This window comes from Cherax quadricarinatus, chromosome 18 (assembly GCF_038502225.1).
Source record: "Cherax quadricarinatus isolate ZL_2023a chromosome 18, ASM3850222v1, whole genome shotgun sequence".
Classification (NCBI taxonomy): domain Eukaryota; kingdom Metazoa; phylum Arthropoda; class Malacostraca; order Decapoda; family Parastacidae; genus Cherax; species Cherax quadricarinatus.
Window position 1 is genome coordinate 42,967,212 of NC_091309.1, and position 27,530 is coordinate 42,994,741.

The window sequence follows — 27,530 nt, forward strand, 5'->3', positions numbered from 1 at the left end:
ATATATATATATATATATATATATATATATATATATATATATATATATATATATATATATATGCAACAAGATCACAGTAAACAGGTGATTTCAGAATATGCAAAACAACCACTCTGAAAGAATAGAGAAATTCCAAGCACTTTCGTGACTACTCACATTATCAAGGAACTATGAAAGTAAAGCATCCAAGGAAGCTATATAAGGGGTCTGGCCGGCACCTCACTATCAGATCCCACAACGGTTTAAACACCTGACGCGCGCCGACCCAACTTGGACAGGTCCTTGGCACAACCCACCCCACAAACCACTCTACCCAAGAAATAAGAAATTTTAAAGATTATTTGTCCAGTGTATTATTAAATTCTTCCCAAATTCTATTAATTATAAATGGATCTAATTTATATAAACCATAGGAAATATTCATATTATTGTCAAAACTGCTTTTTATGAAACAAGATTCAATTATATTCCTGTCGACCATGGACTTGCTTGATACTACTTTCTCAACTTTTTGAAAATCAATTGGATGGTTAAAATCTCTTACATGAATAAATAGAGCATTGGAATCTTGTCCAGTTCTAATGCTATATTTATGTTGTTTTAATCTTATTTCGAGATTTTTACCAGTTTGACCGTAATAAACTTTATCGCAAATTTTACAAGGAATCTTATAGACAAATTAGACACATGTGCAACTCTTGGGTATCTTTATTGAGGAAACGTTTCGCCACACAGTGGCTTCATCAGTCCATACAAAGGAGAATCTTGAAGAACAGGAGGAGAATGAGGTAATCAGTCCCTCAACCTTGAGTCGACTCAAGGTTGAGGGACTGATTACCTCATTCTCCTCCTGTTCTTCAAGATTCTCCTTTGTATGGACTGATGAAGCCACTGTGTGGCGAAACGTTTCCTCAATATAGATACCCAAGAGTTGCACATGTGTCTAATTTATCAACATGTCGGTTCTCTGAACCATTCATCTACAAATCTTATAGACACATCCATCAGCATTTTGGGGGGAATTCTTTATCAAAAGTTTTTTTACTGTATCAAGATTTTTGAATACAACTTTAATATTAAAAGTCTTAAGAAGAGAAGGCATATCAACCAAGTTTTTATGGTAAGGGAGAACCAACATATTTTTAGTTGAATAAGGCTGGTTGTCCCTTTTTGGATTGTAAAAAGTATTTCTAGCAACTTTAAAAGATTTATCAATTACATTTCTTGGGTATTTTAAATCATTACCTATTTCATAAATTTTGGATATTTCCTCATCTATGAACTCAGGACTACAAATTCGTAAAGCTCTCAAAAACAAAATTTATGAAATAGGTAATGATTTAAAATACCCAAGAAATGTAATTGATAAATCTTTTAAAGTTGCTAGAAATACTTTTTACAATCCAAAAAGGGACAACCAGCCTTATTCAACTAAAAATATGTTGGTTCTCCCTTACCATAAAAACTTGGTTGATATGCCTTCTCTTCTTAAGACTTTTAATATTAAAGTTGTATTCAAAAATCCTGATACAGTAAAAAAACTTTTGATAAAGAATTCCCCCCAAAATGCTGATGGATGTGTCTATAAGATTCCTTGTAAAATTTGCGATAAAGTTTATTACGGTCAAACTGGTAAAAATCTCGAACTAAGATTAAAACAACATAAATATAGCATTAGAACTGGACAAGATTCCAATGCTCTATTTATTCATGTAAGAGATTTTAACCATCCAATTGATTTTCAAAAAGTTGAGAAAGTAGTATCAAGCAAGTCCATGGTCGACAGGAATATAATTGAATCTTGTTTCATAAAAAGCAGTTTTGACAATAATATGAATATTTCCTATGGTTTATATAAATTAGATCCATTTATAATTAATAGAATTTGGGAAGAATTTAATAATACACTGGACAAATAATCTTTAAAATTTCTTATTTCTTGGGTAGAGTGGTTTGTGGGTTGGGTTGTGCCAAGGACCTGTCCAAGTTGGGTCGGCGCGCGTCAGGTGTTTAAACCGTTGTGGGATCTGATAGTGAGGTGCCGGCCAGACCCCTTATATAGCTTCCTTGGATGCTTTACTTTCATAGTTCCTTGATAATGTGAGTAGTCACGAAAGCGCTTGGAATTTCTCTATTCTTTCAGAGTGGTTGTTTTGCATATATATATATATATATATATATATATATATATATATATATATATATATATATATATATATATATATATATATATATATATATATATATATATATATATATATATATATATATATATATATATATATATATATATATATATATATGTATATAAATATAAATATATATATATATATATATATATATATATATATATATATATATATATATATATATATATATATATATATATATATATATATATATATATATATATATATACATATGCAATAAGATCACAGTAAACAGGTGATTTCAGAATATGCAAAACAACCACTGTGAAAGAATAGAGAAATTCCAAGCGCTTTCGTGACTCCTCACATTATCAAGGAACATGAAAGTAATGCATCAAAGGAAGGCATGTAAAGGGTCTAGCCCACACCTCACTATCACATCCCACAAGAAAGCAACACCTGATGCGCAACTCATAAGAAAGGGAACACTGCCTCAGGCCCGCTGACCCAACTAGACAGGTCCTTCACACAACCCACCAACAAACTATTCTACCCAAGAATTAAGAAACTTAAAATTTATTATTTGTCCATGGACAAATAATAAATTTTAAACTTCTTAATTCTTGGGTAGAATAGTTTGTTGGTGGGTTGTGTGAAGGACCTGTCTAGTTGGGTCAGCGGGCCTGAGGCAGTGTTCCCTTTCTTATAAGTTGTGCATCAGGTATTGCTTTGTTGTGGGATGTGATAGTGAGGTGTGGGCTAGACCCTTTATATGCCTTCCTTTGATGCATTACTTTCATTGTTCCTTGATAATGTGAGGAGTCATGAAAGCGCTTGGAATTTCTCTATTCTTTCACAGTGGTTGTTTTGCATATATATGTATATATATATATATATATATATATATATATATATATATATATATATATATATATATATATATATATATATATATATATATATATATTTTAACCACGAACGAGTGGTATTGGTCAGTAATAACACTGCGACTAGATAAGGACGCGAACCCATGATGTTTTGGCCCACCTCATGGTGAGCGAAAATCACATGACGCTCTAACCCACTGGACCACTAAATTCTACAAGAACCAAGCACCCAGCCAAGCTAGGTATGTTACCCTTGATCCAAGGACATACGGTAGTGTGGGTGCCTTTGAGCTAATTTCATTCTACCCCCAAGGAATACTTGCCAGGAAAGAAACAACGAGTTATGATACATGATGAAGTGTCAGAGTAGGCGCATGTGTCGAGTGGTGTTCCACAAGTCAGGTCTAGGTTTGGTGCTGTTTCTTGTATTCGTGAATGACATGATTGACGGAATAGATACAGAAGCGTCGCTGTTCGCTGATCTGAAATTGATGAAGAGAATACAAGCGGTCGAGGATCATCTAAGATTACAAGGGAATTAAGTAAGTAAGTTTATTCAGGTATACACAAATACAGTTTCATAGATTATCATACATAACAACATATAACCCATAAAAGTCAGACAGAGTGATTTTTTTCCATTGTTATCTGGATAGACTACTAATCTGGTCTGACAAATGGCTGCACACGTCACTTAAAGAAAAGGATCTTGGGGTAAGCATTATAACGTTCCCTGAGGAACACATCAATCAAATAACTGCTCAGCATATAGAAGCCTGGCAAACCAGAGAATGGCATTTCGACATCTGAGTAAGGAATCCTTCACGACATTGTACATCGTCTACGTCAGGCTCACACTGGAGTATGCAGCACCAGTATGGAACCCACTCTTAATCAAACACGTCAAGAAATTGGAGAAAGTGCAAAAGTTTGCAACAAGATTAGTCCCGGAACTAAAGGCTATGCTTTAAAAGGAGAGATTAAGGGAACTCAACCAAATGACATTAGAGGATAGGAGGGACAGGGAAGACATGATAACGACGTATAAAATACTGAGAGGAATTGACAAAGTGGATAGGGCTCTAATGTTTCAGAGATGGGATACATGAACAAGGGGCCACAGTTGGAAGAAGAAAACCCAGATAAGTCATAAGGATGTTAGGAAGTATTGCTTTAGCCTTAGATTTGTCATGAAGTGGAATAATCCGGAGAGTAATGTAGTGGAGGCAAATTCCATACATAGCTTTAAGAAGAACTATGATAAAACTCATGGATCAGGGATAGAGTGATTTAGTATTGACCAGCGAAGAGGCGGGGCCAGGAGCTATGAGCCAACCACTGCAACCACATATAGATGAGTTCATATAGGTGAGTACACACACACACACACACACACACACTGCAACGTCAAAAAGAATAAGTGTGACCCCTAGCCAGAGAGTTAAATGCAAATCAAGTATAGATTATTTATTGAATAAAAAAACCCACAAAGTCAGGTGAAAGAAAAAGAAAAATATATAAAATAAAGAAATCGAAGGGAAAATAACCATCAGTTATTCATGGGATGTCTGATGTTTTCTCGAAACAACTGTGTCCATTATAAAGATTTAAAGCATTCACCTGGTCAGTAAAGTTCATTTCTCTATTGTTCACCTGGTCAGTAAAGTTCATTTCTCTATTGTTCACCTGGCCAGTAAAGTTAATTTCTCTATTGTTCACCTGGTCAGTATAGTTCATATCTTCATAATGCAGTGTGAGGTGATAGTGTATTAGACAATAACAAGCAAGACTCATCACAGAGGGTAGCGTGGTACAACATCTGAGTCACTACCCAGGACTCATGCGGCCAGACATCATTGCCCCATGAGTAACAAGGTGTGGCCCCATGACAGATAGTAAAGTGCAAATCTAGTGCTGTGATTGAAGCAATGAAATGGGATTAAATATAGAGAAGAAACTGAAATGGAACCAGAACGTCAGGAGTGCCGCCACAAAGAGTGTCAGTGAGGTAGCGGCAAGTACTCGCCTAGGTGTGGTGGTTGTGGACAGTTTTGGGATCTGGGTTTCGAAGCTGTAACATGAAGGGGTCCTCTCTCAGTGTGAGCAAGGAACAGGCTAATAACAAGCATTATTTTGTACTTAAATCTAGAAGTCAGGGCGGGTAGGAAGGCGTGTTTATTAGACTAGTGCCACTAGAAGTACAATAAATAGAGAAGCTAACATTCTACTAGGAAAGAACTGTGTAATAAATACAATTTAGGATACAAAAGATTGAGTCTGGTGTAGATTCTGCTGAGCCTCACTAACTCTACACACACACAAAAGCGTGAGAGTACATATGACTGTGTGAACACACACACACACACACACAAACATACACAAACACACACACGCACACACACACACACAAACATACACAAACACACACACACACACACACACACAAACATACACAAACACACACACATACACTCACACACACACACACACACACACACACACACACACACACACACACACACACACACACACACACACACACACACACACACACACACACACGCACACACGCACACACACACACACACAAACACACACACACACACACAAACACACACACACACACACACACACACACACACACACACACACACACACACACACACACACACACACACACACACACACACACACACACACATCACAAATGACCACACGAAAATGCATAAGTTTTTCTTTCTGTGGTGACAAAAAGAAATTGGTTGCAAAAGAGCAAGACAGAGAACAGGGGACTGGTGAAAGATCCTGGGAGAGAATATTGGTTGGTAGAGCTCACAAAAAAGTAAAAAATGTGTGTAAGGAATGCAGAAGAGCTTAGCATGAAAAGGGAGGAAAGAATAGCTGAAGAGAGCAAAAAATGGAAGCTACAAGCCACAGCAGCAAAAAACTAAGATACAGAGGTTAGAAGTGTAACTAAAAAACCTGAAACAGTCTTAACAATGAAAGAACAGTAGTGGCATGACATCAGGACGGTGTACCTCAACTGCAACAGAACGCAAGAAGACAGAAACTGAGAGTGAAGGTACAAAGATGCAAGGAGGAAAGAGAGGTAAAGATAGAGATGAGCAGGAAAACTTAAACTCAGATGGAAAAGCAAATAAAATCTCGCTCAGAACCACCTACAGAAGGATCTCAACCACAACAACCCCAATGCAACCAAACAATCTAACCCAAAGCCCACACACCATACCCACTACCCCTACCCCTCTCATCACAAACTCCACCCCCCACAGCAACCCTGTATAGTTCCTCACCAGGTCTCCCACTCCCCCAACCCAAACGCTCTCCCAGACCATGGTTTTAGAAAAGAAGTTGAAGGTTTTGCATATGAATGCAAATGGAATAGCAAATAAATGTGAGGAGTGGCATGAAAGAATCATAGCACTCATAGAAACGAAACTCACTGGGATAACAGACGCAATCTTTCCATCTGGATATCATATCCCGAGGAAAGACAGAGGGAGCAGGGAGGGAAGAGGAGTTGCGCTGCTCATTAAAAACCGATGGGGATTTGAGGAAATGGAAGGAATGGATGAAATTGGTGAAAGGGACTACATAGTAGGTACGGTTCAGTCTGGGAGGCCATAAGATAGTCATTGCAGTGATGTATAACCCACCACAGAACTGCAGGGGGCCAAGAGAGGCCAGAAGAGGAGCTCACACAGTTACTAGTTATGGGTGATTTCATTCACAAGGAGACTGAGAAAACCTGGTTCCACTTGGGGGTCCCAAAACATAGAGAGCCAAGGTGATAGATGTGGTACTGGAAAACCTCAGGCATCAACATGTTAGGGACACTACTAGAGAGAGAGGTGAGGATGAACCAGCAAGACTGAACATTGTGTTCACCCAGAGTAGCTCGGACATTGAGGACATCACATATGAAAGGCCCCTCAGAGCTAGTGATCACGTGGTTCTGTGTTTTGAATACACAGTAGAGTTACAAGTGAAGAGGGTAACAGGAGTAGGATGGGAAAAGTCAAACTACAAAAGGATACTACACAAGCAAGAGGCACTTGCTGCATAAGGTATAGAGGGAAAGAGAACTGGAAGGAAAATCGTTAAACAAAATGATGGACTACATGACAATAAAATGCAAAGAAGCAAAGGAAAGTTTTGCTCCCAAGGGCAACAGAAATAATGGGGAGACCAAAACGAGCAACTTGTTTACCCAAAGGTGAATGGAGGCAAAAACTAAGTGTGCTAAAGAATGATAAAAGTACACAATACGAAGGACCCAGGAAAATATAGAGATTTTTCTCAGAGCCAGAAACGAGTATGCACAGAGAAGGAGGGAGGCCAAGCGACAGTATGAAAATGACATAGCATCGAAAGTCAAGTCTGATCCAAAGCTGTTATATAGCCACGTCGGGAGGAAGACAACAGTCAAGGACCAGTTAATCAGGCTGATAAAGGAAGGTGGGGAGTCAGAATAGGGGGTTCACCAACAAGGAATATACCAACAAGTGATGGATGAAATACACATTACTGAGGAGGAGGAGGTGAAGCTGCAAAGTGAACTTGATACCTCAAAGGCGATGGGACTAACTGAGGTATGGAAGACGGCAAATGTAGTCCCCATTTTCAAGAAAGGAGACAGACACGAGGCACTAAACAACAGACCAGTGTCACTGAAATGTATAGCATGCAAAATATGGAGAAGATTATCAGGAAAATGGTGGAGCCCCTAGAACGGAGCAAGCTTATAAACGACATCCAGCATGGATTCAAGGAAGGAAAACCCTGTGTCACAACCTTACTGAAGTTTTATGACATGGTTATGGAAGTAAGACACGAGAGAGAGGGGTGGGTAGATTTCTATTTCTTGTGCTGCAATAAGGCCTTCAGCACAGTTCCTCACAAGAGATTAGTGCTAAAGCTAGAGGATCAGGCATGCATAACAGGAAGGGCATTGCAAGGAATAAAAGAATACCTGACAGGGAAGTAAAAAACAAGTCATGGTAAGCTATTGGTATATGTGAATGACTTGACAGAGGTGACAGACTCAGAAGTGCCCCTGTTTGCAGGTGATGTGAAGTTAATGAGAAGTAAATAGGATGAAGATCAGGCACATCTTCAAAGAGACCTGGACAGGCTGCAAGCCTGATCCAGCAACTGGCTCTTCGAATTTAACCCCGCCAAATGCAAAGTCAAGAATATCGGTCAAGGGCAAAGAAGACCGCAGACAGAGTATAGGCTACATGGCCAAAGACTGCAAACCTCACTCAAGGAAAAGGATTTTGAGGGGTATATCAACCAGATAATTGTTGAAGCATATGGGCACCTAGCAAACCTGAGAATAGCATTCCGATACCTCAGTAAGGAATAGTTTAAGACTCTGTACACCGTGTACATCAAGCCCATACAGAAGTATGCAGCACCAGTCTGGAACCCACATCTGGTCAAGCACGTCAAGAAATTAGAGAAAGTTCAAAGGTTTCCGACACTACTAGTTCCAGAACTAAGGGAAATGTCCTACGAAGAAACATTAATTGAAATCGGCCTGACGACACTGGAGGACAGGAGGGTTAGGGAGGATATGATAACGACATGCAAAATACTGCAAGGAATTGACAAAGTGAAAACAGAGAGGATGTTCCAGAGAAGAGACACATTAACAAGGGGTCACAGTTGGAAGCTGAAGATTCAGATGAGCCAAAGGGAAGCTAGGAAGTATTTCTTTAATCAAAGAGTTGTCTGGAAGTGAAATAGTCTGGAAAGTGACGTGGTGGAGGCACTAACCATGCATAGTTTTAAGATGAGGTTTGATAAAGCTCATGGAGCAGGGAGAGAGAGGACCTAGTAGTGATCAGCGAAGAGGCGGGGCCACACACAAATATATATATATATATACATATATATATATATATATATATATATATATATATATATATATATATATATATATATATATATATATATATATATATATATATATATATATATATATATATATATACATATATGTATATATATATATATATATATATATATATATATATATATATATATATATATATATATATATATATATATATATATATATATATATATATATATATATATATATATATATATATATATATATATATATATATATATATATATATATATATATATATATATATATATATATATATATATATATATATGCAAAACAACCACTGTGAAAGAATGAGTAGTCACGAAAGTGTTTGGAATTTCACTATTCTTTCTCAGTGGTTGTTTTGCATATTCTGAAATCACACGTTTACTGCTGCTTTAATTATGGGACCAAAACTACCTCAGAAACCTCACTTAACCTGGAGTATACTTCGATGGAGTTTCGGGGGTCAACGTCCCCGCGGCCCGGTCTGAGACCAGGCCTCGTGGAGGATCAGGGTCTGATCAACCAGGCTGTTACTTCTGGCCACACATAAAGCGACATAAAATCCATAGCCTGGCTGATCAGGTACTGGCTTTAGGTGCCTGTCCAGCACCTTCTTGAAGATAGCCAGGGGTCTATTGGACTTTCTTGATACGGTTGATACTGTTCAGGATTGCTTTTTAAAACAGTTTGTGACAGAAGAAACTTGAGGAAACAATCTGCTTGACTTCGTTTTTGCCAAAAAATAAGAGTCACTAATTAACAATCTTGAGGTAATGATTAGCTTGGGGAAAGCGATCACAAATCACTTAGTTTCAATATATTATGGAATTTCCCAGATAACTGCAATTAAATCACTGTCCCAGACTTTCACTTGGCCGATTTCATTGGACTGAGAAATTACCTGGGCGGGCTAAATTCGGATGACCTGACTATGGGTCAGGTAGGTGGTCATAGTTGCCAATATGACGTTTTTCAGAACATAGTTCTAGCTGCCCAGACAATTTTTGTTCCGAGTAGGGAAATTAGATCTAACAAAAATGATCCCAAATGGATGAACAATAGATTAAAACATCTCATTGGTCAAAAGAGAGACATATACAGTCATATCAGAAGAAAGGATAGGCAGTTAAGAAATCAATACATTCGATTAAAGAGAGAAATAAAAAAAGGAAATAGAAAAGCAAAAAGGGATTATGAGGCTAAAGTCGCGAGGAATTCGAAGACTAACCCAAAAGGGTTCTTTTACGTATACAGAAGTAAGATTAGAGACAAGATAGTCCCACTTAAGAGTAACGCAGGTCAGATCACTAACAGTGATAAGGATATGTGTGAAATTTTCAACACTTACTTCCTCTCAGTTTTTACCAAGGAAAATACTAGCGAAATTGCAGAATTAATAGATTATGTAGAACAAGACGGTAATAAACTATGCACGATTGCGGTAACTAGTGATATGGTCCTCAGACAAAGAGAGAAATTAAAACCTAACAAATCTCCAGGCCCTGATGACCTGTTTGCATGGGTGTTAAAGGAATGTAAAGATGAACTTAGCATACCTTTGGCTAATCTTTTCAACTTATGACTACAAACTGGCATAGTGCCTGATAAGTGGAAAATGGCAAATGTAATACCGATTTACAAGGCAGGTGACAGGTCCTTAGCATCGAACTATTGACCAATAAGCCTTACCTCCATAGTGGGAAAATTTATGAAATCAATAATTGCCGAAGCAATTTATAGCCATCTTTATAAGCATAAATTGATTAATGAATCTCACCACGGTTTTACAAAAGGGCATTCCAGTCTTACGGATTTACTAACTTTCTTCACTAAGGTATTTGAGGAGGTAGATTATGGTATTGAATATGATATTGTGTATATGGACTTCAGTAAGGCTTTCGATAGAGTTCCACATCAGAGACTAGTGAGGAAACTTCAGGCACACGGAATAGAAGGAGAAATTTTTTCCTGGTTACAAGCATGGTTGACCAATAGGCAGCAGAGAGTTCGTATAAATGGGGAGATATCAGATTAGGGGTACGATACAAGTGGTGTTCCACAGGCGTCAGTGTTGGGCCCCTTGTTATTCACATTCTACAAAAACAAAAAAATCAGGGATAAATAGCGACATAAGCAAATTTGCTAATGACACAAAAGTAGGTTGTCCAATTCATTCTAATTAGGACATTAGAGCACTCCTGAAGTAACACATACGGAGTCTGTTTGGATAGAATTTTTAGAGGGGCATGAAAAACTGATTTTAGGAGTGATATACCGTCCTCCAAACTTAGATAGGGACCAAGGGAGACTACTATGGGAGGAAATTGTTAAGGCCACAAGGCACGATAATGTAGTAATTCTAGGAGACTTTAACTTTAGTCATATTGATTGGAATTTCTTGACTGGGAATTTAGAATCATACGACTTCTTAGTAGATCAGGATTGTTTTTTGAAGCAGTTTGTGAGAGAACCTACAAGGGGAAATAACCTGCTTGACTTAGTTATGGAAAACAATGAATCCCTTGTTAATAATTTAGAAATTTCAGAGGAACTGGGTGCTAGCGACCACAAATCAATTACATTTAGCAATGAATGGAAGTACGATAGTAGCGATAGCTCAGTAACAGTCCCAGATTTTCGCTTAGCAGATTACGATGGGCTTAGAGAACACTTATCATCTGTTGACTGGGGTAACGAAGAGAGCTATCAATATGACAGTTTTCTGAACACTACACATGCTGCTCAAAGAACGTTTATCCCATATAAAGAAATTAGATGAAATAGAAATGACCCAAAATAGATGAATAATAGGCTGAAATATCTACTAGGGCATAAGAAAGGAATTTATAGGCGTATCAAAAGAGGTGAGGGTCATCTTATGAATCAGTATATTGACATTAAGAGGGACATTAAAAAGGGGATAAGAAAAGCTAAAAGGGACTATGAAATTAAAGTTGCTAGGGATTCAAAACCTAACCCAAAAAGTTTTTTCCAGGTCTATAGAACAAAAGTTAGAGATTAGATAGGTCCCCTTAAAAATAACTATGGGCACCTTACTGACAAAGAGAATGAAATGTGCACGATATATAATAATTATTTTCTCTCAGTTTTTACACAGGAAGACATTAACAATATTCCAGTAATTAATTTTTATAGTGGGCTAGAAGAAGATAAATTATGTAACATCAGTCACTAGTGAAATGGTTGTGAAACAGATAGACAGACTGAAGCAAAATAAGTCGCTGGGTCCTGATGAGATTTTTCCAAGGGTTCTTAAGGAATGCAAAATGGAACTCTGTGAACCATTAACTAATATTTTTAATTTATCTCTTCAAACAGGTGTAGTGTCTGATATGTGGAAGATGGCTAATGTAATTCCTATTTTTAAAACAGGGGACAAGTCGTTACTGTCAAATTACCACCCAATAAGCCTGACCTCAATTGTAGGCAAATTACTAGAGTCAATTATAGCTGAGATTATAAGAAGCCATCTCGATAAGCATAGCTTGATTAATGATACTCAGCATGGATTCACAAGAGGCCGGTCTTGTCTAACTAATTTATTAACTTTCTTCAGTAAAGCTTTTGAGGCTGTTGATCACGATAAAGAATTTTATATTATTTACTTAGATTTTAGTAAGGCTTTTGATAGAGTTCTGCACCATAGACTGTTAAAGAAAGTGGCAGCTCATGGCATTTGGGGAAAAGTGCTCTCGTGGATCGAGTCATGGCTCACTGACAGGAAGCAGAGAGTGTCCATAAATGGGGTTAAACCCGAGTGGGGATCTGTAACAAGTGGTGTTCCACAGGGATCAGTCTCGGGCCCGTTGTTGTTTATAATATATATCAATGATCTTGATGAGGGAATTACTAGTGATATGAGCAAATTCGCCGATGACACAAAGATAGGTAGGATAATTGATTCAAACGTAGATGTTATGGAACTTCAGGAGGATTTAAGCAAACTCTATTCTTGGTCAGAAAAGTGGCAGATGCAGTTCAATGTAGATAAATGCAAGGTTCTGAAGCTTGGGAGTGTCCATAACCCTAGTACTTATAAGTTAAATGATGTAGAACTTAGCCATACAGATTGCAAAAAGGACTTGGGGGTTATGGTGAGCAGCAACCTTAAACCAAGACAGCAGTGCCTAAGCGTACGTAATAAGGCAAATAGATTACTGGGATTTATATCAAGAAGTGTAAGCAACAGAAGTCCAGAGGTCATAATGCAGCTTTATACATCATTAGTAAGGCCTCACATAGATTATGCAGCTCAGTTCTGGTCTCCATAATTCAGAATGGACATAAATTCGTTAGAAAACATTCAGCGTAGGATGACTAAATTAATACATAGCATTAGAAATCTTCCTTATGAAGAAAGATTGAAGACTCTTAAGTTACATTCACTTGTTAGACGAAGAATGAGGGGAGACCTGATCGAAGTGTATAAGTGGAAGATAGGTATTAATAAAGGGGATATTAATAAGGTCTTGAGGATGTCTCTCGAAGAGAGAACCTGCAGTAATGGATTTAAATTAGATAAGTTTTAATTTAGAAAGGACATAGGAAAGTATTGGTTTGGAAATAGGGTAGTTGGGTTATTGAGGCTGGGACTTTGGGTAGTTTCAAATTTAGGTTGGATAAGTACATGAGTGGGAGGGGTTGGATTTGAGTGGGACTTGCACATCAGAGCTTATTTCTTGGGTGGCATTGAAAATTGTTAGTGGGATGAATTGTAAAGGACCTGCCTAGTATGGGCCAACAGGCCTCCTGCAGTGTTCCTCCTTTCTTATGTTCTTATGTTCCAAAATGATTTGAATAGACTGATGCAGTGGTGTGGAGAGGTGGCAGATGTAGTTTAATATAGACAAATGCAAAGTTCTAAATGTTGGACAAGAATATAACCATGCCACATATAAAGTTAATAATTTAGATCTTAATATTACAGATTGCAAAAAGGATTTAGGAGTTCTGGTTAGCAGTAATCTGAAACCAAGACAACAGTGCATAAGTGTTCACAATAAAGCTAACAGAATCCTTGGCTTCATAGCAAGAAGTATAAATAATGGAAGTCCTCAGGTTGTTTTTCAACTCTATATATCTCTTTGGTTAGGTTTCATTTAGATTATGCTGCGCAGTTTTGGTCACCAGATTACAGAATTGATATAAATGCACTGGAAAACGTACTAAGGAGGATGACAAAGTTAATCCCGTGTATCAGAAGTCTACCCTATGGAGTGGAGGGAGCTGTTAGGTCTTTAAACTAGGAATAGTTAGTGGTATGGGTTTTTGTGGGAAAACTGTGAAGTCTCAGGGTAGTAATATGAGTACTAGGAGAACTAGTAATAGGCAAAATAAGGTGGATATTGGAAAGCCAGTGGCACTAATTGACAAGGACAGTAATAGGTTCAGTGGAATAACAGAAAGGAGCAGGAAGGGTAAAGAGAGAGAAGGGTCTTTAGGTATTTATTACACAAATAGTCACAGTGCTAGGAATAAGATGGACGAGTTGAGACTAGTTGCTAGTGCAGGTAACATAGATGTATTTGCCATTACTGAGACGTGGTTTAATTCAAAAAGTCGGGACATGCCTGCAGAATGTCACATTCAGGGTTTTAAATTGTTCCAAGTAGATAGAAGTATCGGGAAGGGGGCTGGGGTGGCACTGTATGTCCGAGATCGCTTGAACTGTTGCATAAAAACCGGTATTAAGTCTGAAGTAACACATACAGAGTCTGTTTGGATAGAATTTTCAGAGGGGCATGAAAAGTTAATTTTAGGTGTGATATACCGTCCCCCAAATTTAGATAGGGACCAGGGGAGACTACTATGGGAGGAAATTGTTAGGGCCACAAGGCTCGATAATGTAGTAATTCTAGGAGACTTTAACTTCAGTCATATTGATTGGAATTTCTTGACTGGGAATTTAGAATCATACGACTTCTTAGAAGTAGTTCAGGATTGTCTTTTGAAGTAGTTTGTGACAGAACCTACAAGGGGTAATAACCTGCTTGACTTAGTTCTGGCAAACAATGAATCCCTTGTTAATAATTTAGAAGTTTCAGAGGAACTGGGTGCTAGCGACCACAAATCAATTACATTTAGCATTGAATGGAAGTATGATAGTAGGGATAACTCAGTAACAGTCCCAGATTTTCGCTTAGCAGGTTACGATGGGCTTAGAGAACACTTATCATCTGTTGACTGGGGTAACGAAGAGAGCTATCAATATGACAGTTTTCTGAACACAATACATGCTGCTCAAAGAACGTTTATCCCTTATAAAGAAATTAGATCAAATAGAAATGACCCAAAATGGATGAATAATAGGCTCAAATATCTACTAGGGCATAAGAAAGGAATTTAAAGGCGTATCAAAAGAGGTGAGGGTCATCATATGAATCAGTATATTGACATTAAGAGGGACATTAAAAAGGGGATAAGAAAAGCTAAAAGGGACTATGAAATTAAAGTTGCTAGGGATTCTAAAACTAACCCAAAATTTTTTTTCCAGGTATGTAGAACAAAAGTCAGAGATAAGATAGGTCCCCTTAAAAATAACTATGGGCATCTTACTGACAAAGAGAATGAAATGTGCTCGATTTTAAATAATTATTTTCTCTCGGTTTTTACACAGGAAGACACTAACAATATTCCGGTAATTAATTTTTATAGTGGGCCAGAAGAAGATAAATTATGTAACATCACAGTCACTAGTGAAATGGTTGTGAAGCAGATAGACCGACTGAAGCAAAATAAGTCACCGGGTCCTGATGAGGTTTTTTCAAGGGTTCTAAAGGAATGCAAAATGGAAGTCTGTGAACCATTAACTAATATTTTTAATTTATCTCTTCAAACAGGTGTAGTGTCTGATATGTGGAAGATGGCTAATGTAATTCCTATTTTTAAAACAGGGGACAAGTCGTTACCGTCAAATTACCGCCCAATAAGCCTGACCTCAATTGTAGGCAAATTACTAGAGTCAATTATAGCTGAGATTATAAGAAGCCATCTCGATAAGCATAGCTTGATTAATGATACTCAGCATGGATTCACAAGAGGCCGGTCTTGTCTAACTAATTTATTAACTTTCTTCAGTAAAGCTTTTGAGGCTGTTGACCACGATAAAGAATTTGATATTGTTTACTTAGATTTTAGTAAGGCATTTGATAGAGTTCCGCACCAAAGACTGTTGAAGAAAGTAGCAGCTCATGGCATTGTGGGAAGGGTGCTCTCGTGGATCGAATCATGGCTCACAGACAGGAAGCAGAGAGTGTCCATAAATGGGGTTAAATCCGAGTGGGGATCAGTAACAAGTGGCGTTCCACAGGGATCAGTCTTGGGCCCGTTGTTGTTTATAATATATATCAATGATCTTGATGAAGGAATTACTAGTGATATGAGCAAATTCGCCGATGACACGAAGATAGGTAGGATAATTGATTCAAACGTAGATGTTAGGGAACTTCAGGAGGATTTAGACAAACTCTACTCTTGGTGAGAAAAGTGGAAGATGCAGTTCAATGTAGATAAATGCAAGGTTCTGAAGCTCGGGAATGTCCGTAACCCTAGCACTTATAAGTTAAATAATGTAGAACTTAGCCATACAGATTGTGAAAAGGACTTGGGGGTTATGGTGAGCAGCAACCTTAAACCAAGACAGCAATGCCTAAGCGTATGTAATAAGGCAAATAGATTACTGGGATTTATATCAAGAAGTGTAAGCAACAGAAGTCCAGAGGTCATACTGCAGCTTTATACATCATTAGTAAGGCCTCACCTAGATTATGCAGCTCAATTCTGGTCTCCATATTACAGAATGGACATAAATTCGTTAGAAAACATTCAGCGTAGGATGACTAAATTAATACATAGCATTAGAAATCTTCCTTATGAAGAAAGATTGAAGACTCTTAAGTTACATTCACTTGTTAGACGAAGAATGAGGGGAGACCTGATCGAAGTGTATAAGTGGAAGATAGGTATTAATAAAGGGGATATTAACAAGGTCTTGAGGATATCTTTCCAAGAGAGAACCCGCAGTAATGGATTTAAATTAGATAAGTTTAGATTTAGAAAGGACATAGGAAAGTATTGGTTTGGAAATAGGGTAGTTGATGAGTGGAACAGTCTACCTAGTTGGGTTATTGAGGCTGGGACTTTGGGTAGTTTCAAATTTAGGTTGGATAAGTACATGAGTGGGAGGGGTTGGATTTGAGAGGGACTTGCACATCGGAGCTTGTTTCTTGGGTGGCATTGAAAATTGGGTTGGTCAAATGTTTGTTATTGGGATGAATTGTAAAGGACCTGCCTAGTATGGGCCAACAGGCCTGCTGCAGTGTTCCTCCTTTCTTATGTTCTTATGATAGACTGAGGGCCTAGAATCTGCACTCTCTAGAAAGGCATAGAATTAGGGAAGATATGATTGAGGTGTATAAATGGAAAACAGGAATTAATAAAGGGGCTGTAAATAGCCTGCTAAAAATATCTAACAAAAACAGGAGTTGCAGTAATCGTTTTAAATTGGATAAATTTAGGTTCAGGAAGGACATAGGAAAGCGCTGGTTTGGTAAATGGGTTGTGGATGTGCTACAAATTGAGTGGGTGTGGGTGGGTGTGAGTTTGACCTGACTAGCTTGCACTACTAGGTCCTATGCCGTGTGGTCCGGTGGTCTGGTGGCTAAAGCTCCCGCTTCACACACGGAGTGCCCGGGTTCGATTCCCGGCGGGTGGAAATTCCGACACGTTTCCTTACACCTATTGTCCTGTTCACCTAGCAGCAAATAGGTACCTGGGTGTTAGTCGACTGGTGTGGGTCGCATCCTGGGGGACAAGATTAAGGACCCCAATGGAAATAAGTTAGACAGTCCTCGATGACGCACTGACTTTCTTGGGTTATCCTGGGTGGCTAACCCTCCGGGGTTAAAAATCCGAACAAAATCTTATCTTATCTTATCTTATCTTCCTCCCGTGTCTGACCTCACTATTATTGCTCCCACGGAACAAGTGATATTGATCAATAACAACACTGCACTAGCCAAGGAGTCGAACCCATGCTGTTTTGGCCCACCTCATGGTGAGAGAAAACATTCTATTCAAGATTGATGGACTGACCACATCATGTACTTAGCCAGTGGTGACGTGTACTTAGCTCTGTGAAGACCTGTTTGTGTGCTCTCTGTGAATCTGGAGCACGATGTCCTCTCTTGAGCAACTTTACCAGCAGCTGAAAGAAGAGCTTAGGGTTGCTAAATAGGAGATACGGCGATTAACGGAGGAGAACAAGAGGATTCGAAGTAATCCTCCTGTTGTGAGCCCCCAGGTTAAGAGGGGAGCTTGGTCAGTGGTCGGGCAACATGGAACCAAGCTGAAGATTAAGAAGACTGTTGGAGAGGCAGAAACAACGAGGACCCAGAAGACTACTGTGGAAACTTCCAACCCATTTTCGGTGCTACCTGACGAATGTGAGTGTTCTACTGGGAATGTCACAACGAGCACCGAGGAAGCATTGGCTGACGTGAGTGAGACATCCCTAGAAACCCCAACTGTTACGCAGAAATGTGTGATAGCTGGGGGCTTGAGCCTTGTCTAAGGGCAAAGGTAAAAGTTACACACATCTCAAGCATAAACAGGCCACCCAGGGCTATCCCAGTCTAAATAGAAAGCCCTAAACCAGTAAGTGTTGCTTCAATGGGTTGGTTAACAGAGGGTTAGGCAAAAATCCCAGTTAGGAAAATATATCTATTTATTCAACATAACACTATATACACACTCTAGAAACACATTAATCCTAAATGCCCAAATGAGGGTACACAAGAAACAGCTGGCTGGAGGTCCAGCCACCCTAACCACTAGGTCTAGTCAGTGCCAGGCCCTCACTACTCCACTACAAACCCCATTTCTTATTTCCTCACTCATCCCACAGCACCCTGACCATGTCAGACCCTAGGTGAACATACAGGTAAGCCATAGGAGAGCCTATGGCTTGAGTTGGTTAAACAAAAGAAGTACACAACTACAAACTTAGCTTAAACATGCAGCACCTCCGACGCCAGCCTCCACACCATGCTGACCCCACGTGACTGCCCCCAGCCATGCTTACCCTGCATACCCAAAACATACTTGGAAAATAACCACCTAGAAGGATTTCTTTATACAGTTAGAGCACTTTACAGTGCCCCAAATGCACATTATGAATTATAAAATTATTATTTACAATTATAACATTCATACTATTATGGCACACTTCTCCACTATATGTACATTACAATGTCATGCAGAACCCTGCATAACACCCCCACCCCCAGACCATAGGTCTCACTCTGCTAGCGGGGTCCCTACGGACACTGCTAGACAAAAGGAAAAAAAAAGAAAATAAACCCCACATTAAGGTCTGAGGCAATGGGCAAAATGATAATTAGGGAATGACCATACAATCACGGTCTTTTGGTACTACAAATATGCAATATTAACGAACTGAGGTACTAGACTGAAGACATGTGAAACTCGCTGAACATAAAAGTGATCAAGTTCTATGCCAAACGAGCCCACAGTCACACTTTTAGACAACTGTGTTAGGAAAAGGCACCATCACAACACAGCGCTGGCCAGGCACTGGCGTTGATGCATTTTACCTAAATTACATCAAGCAAACTTATAAACGAGCAAGTTAACTTTGTACAAAAGTTCCCCTGAGGAATGCCGTTTTTATGAAGTAACACCAAAGTTCAGTATGTTGCAAGGCAGACCAAACTGTAGGTGCCACCAAAAAAACTTTTAAACAGTAAGTACATTTTCCAGGAGTTCAAAGAAAAGGAAAACAGATTTTACATGTTAAATTCTACTTAGAAAGCAACATCACATTATCACTCCCATCTCACAGCAATTGTGTGTAAACAAAACTGGTTCCCCATGACACACCTCTGCGAGAATCAGGAGAGCACAGGAGAGGGAAAAATATCAGGCCCCAAAAACAACGGGTGGATAGTCACATAAATCTTGTTGGTGGGACTGTGGCCGTAAAACCCTGGAGTCATCACTGAAGACCCCCAAAAGGTGGACCTCCCAGGCCGTCACCTACATGTCATTCCAAGGACCCTGGAGTCACCCCAGCGGTGATCCAAAAGGGAAAAATTGAAAAGAGTCCTGGAGAACCAAAACACCTCAGATCAAGAGACATGATCCAAACAGTGGAGGGCATCACCGCCAGCCCCACATTCACTAAAATGTTAGGTCCAACAGTCCCTATACCAACATAAAACAGAGGCGAGGCATTCCAGCCAACACCTAAAAAAAATGTAGCATACCTTACCTAGGCATGGCACTTGATGTGACTACCCCCCAAAACACACACACACACTAGGGAATCCTGATACCTCCAGCTCCAGTTCAACCTGCCCTTCTCCTTTGGGCGGTCCAGGGTTCCATCTACTCGTCTACTGCAAATCACTGCAAAATAAGAATAGATAAGTGATCTATACACTACATCGTGCACTTTAAACACGAGACAAGGCATCAGCAACCACATTCTCCGCTCCCATCACTTAATGAATCACAAGATTAAGAGGTTGGAGAAACAAGGCCCACCTTGTAAGTCTCTGATTGTGGTTCCTCATTAAGTGAAGGAAACGTAAAGGATTATGGTCACTATACACAGTTATAGGGTGAACTGATTATGATATATACACCTCAAAATGTTGCACTGCCAACACTAATGCAAGAGCCTCTTTTTCTATGGTGGCATAGTGCTGACTGGCAATAATTGTCCCGCTACTTCTTGCAGTAACACAGCCCCAACACCAGTATCACTGGCATCTACTTGTAGAGAAAATGGCAATGTGAAATTAGGACTAGCCAGCACAGGAGCACTTGTAAGCAAAGCTTTTACATGTTCAAATGCCCTCTGACACTTCACATCCCACACAAATGTACGCTTGGGGCTAGTCAGTTCAGTGAGGGGAGAGATCACCTTTGACAAATTTGGACAGAACTATCTATAAAATGTTACCATGCCCACAAAACGCATAACCTCCTTCCGGGTCTTTGGTACAGGATAATTGTCTATAGCCTCCACCTTGGCATTCACTGGGGCCACCTTCCCCTGGCCAATAACATGTCCTAGAAAAGTTACCTGGGCTTGACCGAAAACACTCTTTGCCAAATTAACTGTGAGCTGAGCACCAGCGAGCCTAGAGAAAAGCTCTCTAAGCTGCCTCACATGCTCTGTCCAACAGTCGCTAAAAATAACCAGGTCATCAATATAACACCTCACGCCCTTTAGGCCACATATAACTTCCTGGATTCTGCGTTGAAAACAGGAGGGTGCATTACGAAGCCCAAAGGGGAGAACTTTGTACTGAAAAAGGCCATCTGGCCTATGGCTTGAATTGGTTAAACAAAAGGAGTACACAACTACAAACTTAGCTTAAACACACAGCACCTCTGACGCCGGCCTCCACACCATGCTGACCCCCACGTGACTGCCCCCAGCCACGCTTACCCCGCATACCCAAAACATACTTGGAAAATAACTACCTAGAAGGATTTCTTTATAATTACAGTTAGAGCACTTTACAGTGCCCCCAAATGCACATTATGAATTATAAAATTATTATTTACAATTATAACATTCATACTATTATGGCACACTTCTCCACTATATGAACATTGCAATGTCATGCAGAACCCTGCATAACACCAACGAAAACCGTCGAGAACGTCTTGACGAATTCCACAAGTGAAGGTGTAGTGCTACCTAACCCGTAATGCTATGCATATAAGTGGATTTGGCATGCTGCTCTTACCTGTATTTGTTTGTACCTCTGTATGTATGCTAAAATTTCTAAATAAATAAATAAATAAATAAATAAATGTGAGTCGACTACTGGGAACATCACGACGGACGTCGCCAAGGAAGGTAAAAACATTGTTGTTGTTGGGGATAGCCAGATTAGGTACATGGATAGGACATTCTGCTTGAAGGATAAGAGTAGGAGGCAGAGAGTGTGCTTTCCTGGGGCTGGGATGAAGGATACTGTTAGCCATCTGGATGACTTCATGAGAGGTAATGGGAGCAATCCTATTATCTGTCTCAGTGCTGGAGGCAACGATGTTGGCAGACGTAGGAGTGAGGACCTGATTAGCAGGTATAGGTCAGTAATAGAGATAATTAGGAGGAAGGGTGGGAACCCTGTCATATGTGGTTTTTTGCCAAGGAGAGGAGTTGGAAATGAATGGTTGTCCAGAGCAATTGGTGTCAATTGCTGGCTGGACAAATACTGTAAGGAAAATGCAGTAACATTCATTGACAACTGGGACATCTTCTATGGCAGAAATGACATGTATGCCAGGGATGGGGTTCATTTATCTAGGTGTGGGGTGGGAGCACTGGCCAACGCAGTGGAGGGAGCTGTTAGGTCTTTAAACTAGGAATAGTTAGTGGTATGGGTTTTGGCGGGAAAACAGTGAAGTCACAGTGTAGTAATATGAGTACTAGGAGAACTAGTAATAGGCAAACTGAGGTGGATATTGGAAAGCCAGTGGCACTAATTGACAAGGACAGTAATTGGTTTAGTGGAATAACAGAAAGGAGCAGGAAGGGTAAAGAGAAAGGAGGGTCCTTAAGTATTTATTACACAAATAGTCGTAGTGCTAGGAATAAGATGGACGAGTTGAGACTAGTTGCTAGTGCAGGTAACATTGATGTATTTGCCTTAACTGAGACGTGGTTCAATATGAAAAATAGGGACATGCCTGCGGAATGTCATATTCAAGGTTTTAAATTGTTCCAAGTAGATAGAAGTATCGGGAAGGGGGGTGGGGTTGCATTGTATGTCCGAGATCGCTTGAACTGTTGCATAAAAACGGGTATTAAGTTGGATAGAATTTTCAGAGGGGCATGAAAAATTGATTTTAGGTATAATATACCGTCCCCCAAACTTAGATAGGGACCAGGGGAGACTACTATGGGAGGAAATTGTTAGGGCCACAAGGCTCGATAATGTAGTAATTCTAGGAGACTTTAACTTTAGTCATATTGTTTGGAATTTATTTACTGGGAATTTAGAATCATACGACTTCTTAGAAGTAGTTCAGGATTGTTTTTTGAAGCAGTTTGTGACAGAACCAACAAGGGGTAATAACCTGCTTGACTTAGTTCTGGCAAACAATGAACCCCTTGTTAATAATTTAGAAATTTCATAGGAACTCGGTACTAGCGACCACAAATCAATTACATTTAGCATTGAATGGAAGTACGATAGTAGGGATAACTCAGTAACAGTCCCAGATTTTCGCTTAGCAGATTACGGTGGGCTTAGAGAACACTTATCATCTGTTGACTGGGGTAACGAAGAGAGCTATCAATATGACAGTTTTCTGAGCACTTTACATGCTGCTCAAAGAACGTTTATCCCAAAATGGATGAATAATAGGCTGAAATATCTACTAGGGCATAAGAAAGGAATTTACAGGCATATCAAAAGAGGTGAGGGTCATCTTATGAGTCAGTATATTGACATTAAGAGGGACATTAAAAAGGGGATAAGAAAAGCTAAAAGGGACTATGAAATTAAAGAAGAAATTGAGACACATGTGCAACATCTGGGTATCTTTATTGTAGACGTTTCACCAACCAGTGGCTTTATCAATACAAATTCCAGGACATAACTTGAAGACAGGAGAACTATGTACAGAAGATGAGGTAATCAGTCCCTCAACCTAGCAGTAGATGCGAAGAGCACCATAGTCGTGAAGATTCTGAAGCAGAAGCAAGGCACCTGACGTTTATATAGTAACGTCAGGTGGTAATGGGACGGGTAGCAGACGAGGGCATAGTCACTGGTAGGCGGGATTCCGCAGAGGAAGTAGGTCCTACCCAAAGAGATGGGTTAGTTGTAGTAGTAGTTGTCGTAGTCGTGAAGGTTATGTACATGTCCTCAGAATCAAGATTCCATGATGTTGCAGTGTCTGACAGGTTGTACAAGAATGGTATATAATACCGACAAGATGAAACTGAGACACATGTGCAACATCTGGGTATCTTTATTGTAGACGTTTCGCCAACCATTGGCGTTACTATATAACCACCTGACGATACTATATAAGCTTCAGGCGCCTTGCTTCTGCTTCAGAATCTCCACGACTACGGTGCTCTTCGCACCTACTGCTAGGTTGAGGGACTGATTACCTCATCTTCTGTACATAGTTCTCCTGTCTTCAAGTTATGTCCTGGAATTTGTATTGATAAAGCCACTGGTTGGCGAAACGTCTACAATAAAGATACCCAGATGTTGCACATGTGTCTCAATTTCATCTTGTCGGTGTTGTCGCTGGCCCCAAGGGGTCTTTCATATGTGATGTCCTCAATATCTGCACTACTCAAGGTGAATACTAAGTCCAGTCTTGCTGGTTCATCCTCTCCTCTCTCTCTTGTAGTGTCCCTTACGTGTTGGTACATGAAGTTTTCCAGTACCACCTCCATCATCTTAGCCCTCATTGTATCTTGGCCCCCATGTGGCTCAAAGTTCTCCCATTCGATCTCCTTGTGGTTAAGTCGCCCATGATCAGGAGCTTTGCCCTGCATGCATGAGCTCTTCTGTCCACTGCAGCCAGTGTGTCAACCATCGCTCTATTGCTCTCGTCATACTCTTGCCTTGGCCTCCTGCTGTTCTGTGGTGGGTTATACATCACTGCAATTATCACCTTCGGACCTCCAGAGTGAAGCGTTCCCGCTATGCAATCACTTTCTTCTCCACTGTCTCCTCTCTCCAGCTCATCAAAATTCCATCGGTGTTTGATCAGCAATGCCACTCCTCCACCCCCCCCTGTTAATTCTGTCTTTCCTCAGGATCTGGTATCCCATTGGAAAGATGGCATCTGTTATCATACCTGTAAGCTTGGTTTCTGTGATCGCTATGATGTCTGGTGATGCCTCTTTGACTCTTTTGTGCCACTCCTCCCACTTGTTTGTTATTCCATCAGCGTTTGAGTACCATACCTACAGTTTCCTTTCCAACACTGTGGTCTGGGGGGCCTGTGGGGGTGGGAGACCTGGTAGCATACTGTGGGATTCTATGGTTGGGGGTTGGGTAGAAGCTGTGGGTATGGATTGTATTGTGTTTTGGGATGGTGTGATAGGTTGTGGGGTTCTGAGGATAGTTGTGTGTGTGCTTGCCCTTGCTTCTCTGTTCTGCTCTGACTGACCTCTGCTGGTTCCATCCTTGTCTCCTTTCCTAGCTCCTTTCGCTTTTTTGTCCTCTCCCTCAGCTGCCATCTCTCTGTTTGTGTTCTGTCTCTGTCTAGGAACACCTTCTTGTACTCTTCCGAGCTTTTCAACCGTGGTTTCTCTTGGAGGATCCTGTTCCTCACTGTTTCTGTCCTGAGAATCAGCTTGATCGGTCGGTTTCTCTCCTTCACGTACCCCCCTATTCTCTGAAAATTTACAATCTCGTCCATGTCTTCTCCCCCTATTTCCGTGATGATTTTCTCAATCTCCTTTCTTTCTTTCTGCCGTCTTTCAGCGTGTGTCCTTTCCTCTCTCTCCCGAAGCCAATGGATAAACACTGATTTTGCCCTTTCCTCCTCCCATTGCCTCTCCCTCTGTGTCTTGGTTCCTGTCTGTATGTGGTCATTTTCTTCCTTGATTTTTCCAGTGGCTCTTAGTAGCATGGTTGCACCTCAGCATTCGACCTCTCTCCCTCTCCATCTGCACCCATCTGCTCTTCCCTTTCACTCCCTGGCCCTTCTTTGCAGGCTGATATGACCTTAGCAAAATTCATATCTCCTTCCTTCCTGTTCAGCCTCTCAGCTTCGTATGGTGTATCTTCTCTGGCCACTACCCCTGAGACTTGCTTCAGCCTGTTTACCTCAAATTCTAGGACCTTTACCCTGGCTACTGCAGTTTCGACTTGTGCCTCCCAATTCTTCGTCTCCTTCTCCAGCCTCTTTTCCCATTTCACAGAGAGCTCTTTCTCCATTTTTTCTGAAAGCTCTCCTAATTTTCTCTCCCATTCTTGCTCTATCCTTTTCCACTGCTCCTCCATCCATTCCTCCCTACCAGTACCATTGTCATCTGATCCCTGATTCCTGCGAGTCCCAAACATTTTTTTTCATTTTTTTTAGTGAAAGAGAGAGAGAAAGAAAGAGAAAAAGAAAAAAGGGAGAGAGTGAGAGAGAGGGAGAAAGAGAGAGAAGGGGAGGGTAGAAGGAGAGAGGGTAAAAGAAGGGAAAAGGGGGGAGAAAGTGAGAGAGAGGGAAAAGGTAGGAGAGAGAGAGGGGGGAGTGACAAGGGAAGAGAGAGAGATAGAAAAGAAGAGAAAGAGAGAGAGAGTAAGAGAAGAAGAGAGAGAGAGGGAGAGAGAGAGGAAGAGGAAGAGAAAGAGGAAGAGAGAGAGAGGAAGAGAGAGAGGAAGAGAGAGGAAGAGAGAGAGAAAGAGCAACTGCCTGCGAGATACCAGGTGTAATTACTGCTACAAGAAAGGACATCAGGAGGACCAGTGTCGGAAGAAAAAGGAACTTGACAGACAGAGCCACCTGTTTAGAGACCTGTTCTCAGAACAAACAAGCAGGATCTCTGAATTGGTGAACACTCTCACACGTCACCCACTTAGCTACTCCTATCTCAGCCCAGCAGGTGGGATTGTGCCTTATACATCCCTGCAGCTGCCTCAGTACCCTACCTCTCTCAAGGGCAGGCACCTTACATTCCCTACACACCCACCACCTCAAGCTGACCACTTCATCATGAGGAGCCAGTCTATCAGCATCCTGTCGGCCAACATTAGAGGTTTCATTACTAATGTTGGAGAGCTCACACATAGTTTTGTGAACACTCGACGTCCCGACATGATAGCTGTTGTTGAAACATTTTTGGATGACAGGACTCCAGAAAATTTTGCAAGAATTGCTGGCTACACCTCATGGATGAGAAGAGACAGGCAAAGGCAAGGAGGAGGTGTTGCTGTGTGCTTCTCTAAAAGTGTTCATGCCCAGCACATTGATGTTGCCACCCCTACACATCTTGAAATGATGTTCTTCAAGCTCTGTATAAGCACTAGTACCTCTCTACTAGCATGTGCAATGTACAGACCTCAGTGGCAACATGCAGACCCTATCAACCTCCTAATGGAAAATATTGACTCCCTTCTGCTACAACACAACTGTCAACATATTATAATTGTTTTAAGACCTCAACCAGCACCTTATACAGAGGGACTTTGATGACCTTCTTGCAGTGTTTGACATGAGAAACTTTGTTGATTTCCCTACTCATATCTCTGGCTCCTCCCTTGACCCAGTAGTGAGTGATCTGGCAGAAGGCATAGTCACTTGTCAACCCCTCGGCTACGTTGGATCGTCTGACCACAAGGCTGTTTTTACCACACTTAAGATCCCAACAGAACGAGGTGAGGAGTCCACACGCACAACCTGGCTATGGGAAAGAGGTAATTGGCCAGCCCTTTGCTCTGAGCTCGCCACCACCGACTGGAATGCTCTTCTCCAAGGAGATATGGACACCCAAGTGAAAGCCTTTACTGGACACATCCTTAATCTACAACAAGAACA

General features: G+C 40.4%; 1 protein-coding gene across 4 annotated transcripts in view; it reads right to left on the minus strand.

Annotated features, from left to right (window-relative positions):
- Positions 1 to 27,530, minus strand: part of LOC128689503 (luciferin sulfotransferase) — a 438,093-nt gene that overhangs the window by 197,717 nt on the left and 212,846 nt on the right. Inside the window, exons 6-7 of one of the 4 annotated variants that reach the window (XM_070086453.1) lie at positions 20,342 to 20,414; positions 3,345 to 3,519 (exon numbers count right to left, since the gene is read on the minus strand). The exons of the other annotated variants lie outside the window; for them this stretch is intronic. Coding sequence (XP_069942554.1) covers positions 3,399 to 3,519; positions 20,342 to 20,414 — 194 coding nt within the window. The 3' untranslated portion in view covers positions 3,345 to 3,398. Of the gene's footprint in view, positions 1 to 3,344; positions 3,520 to 20,341; positions 20,415 to 27,530 lie in introns of those variants that run through there. 4 annotated transcript variants of the gene reach the window in all.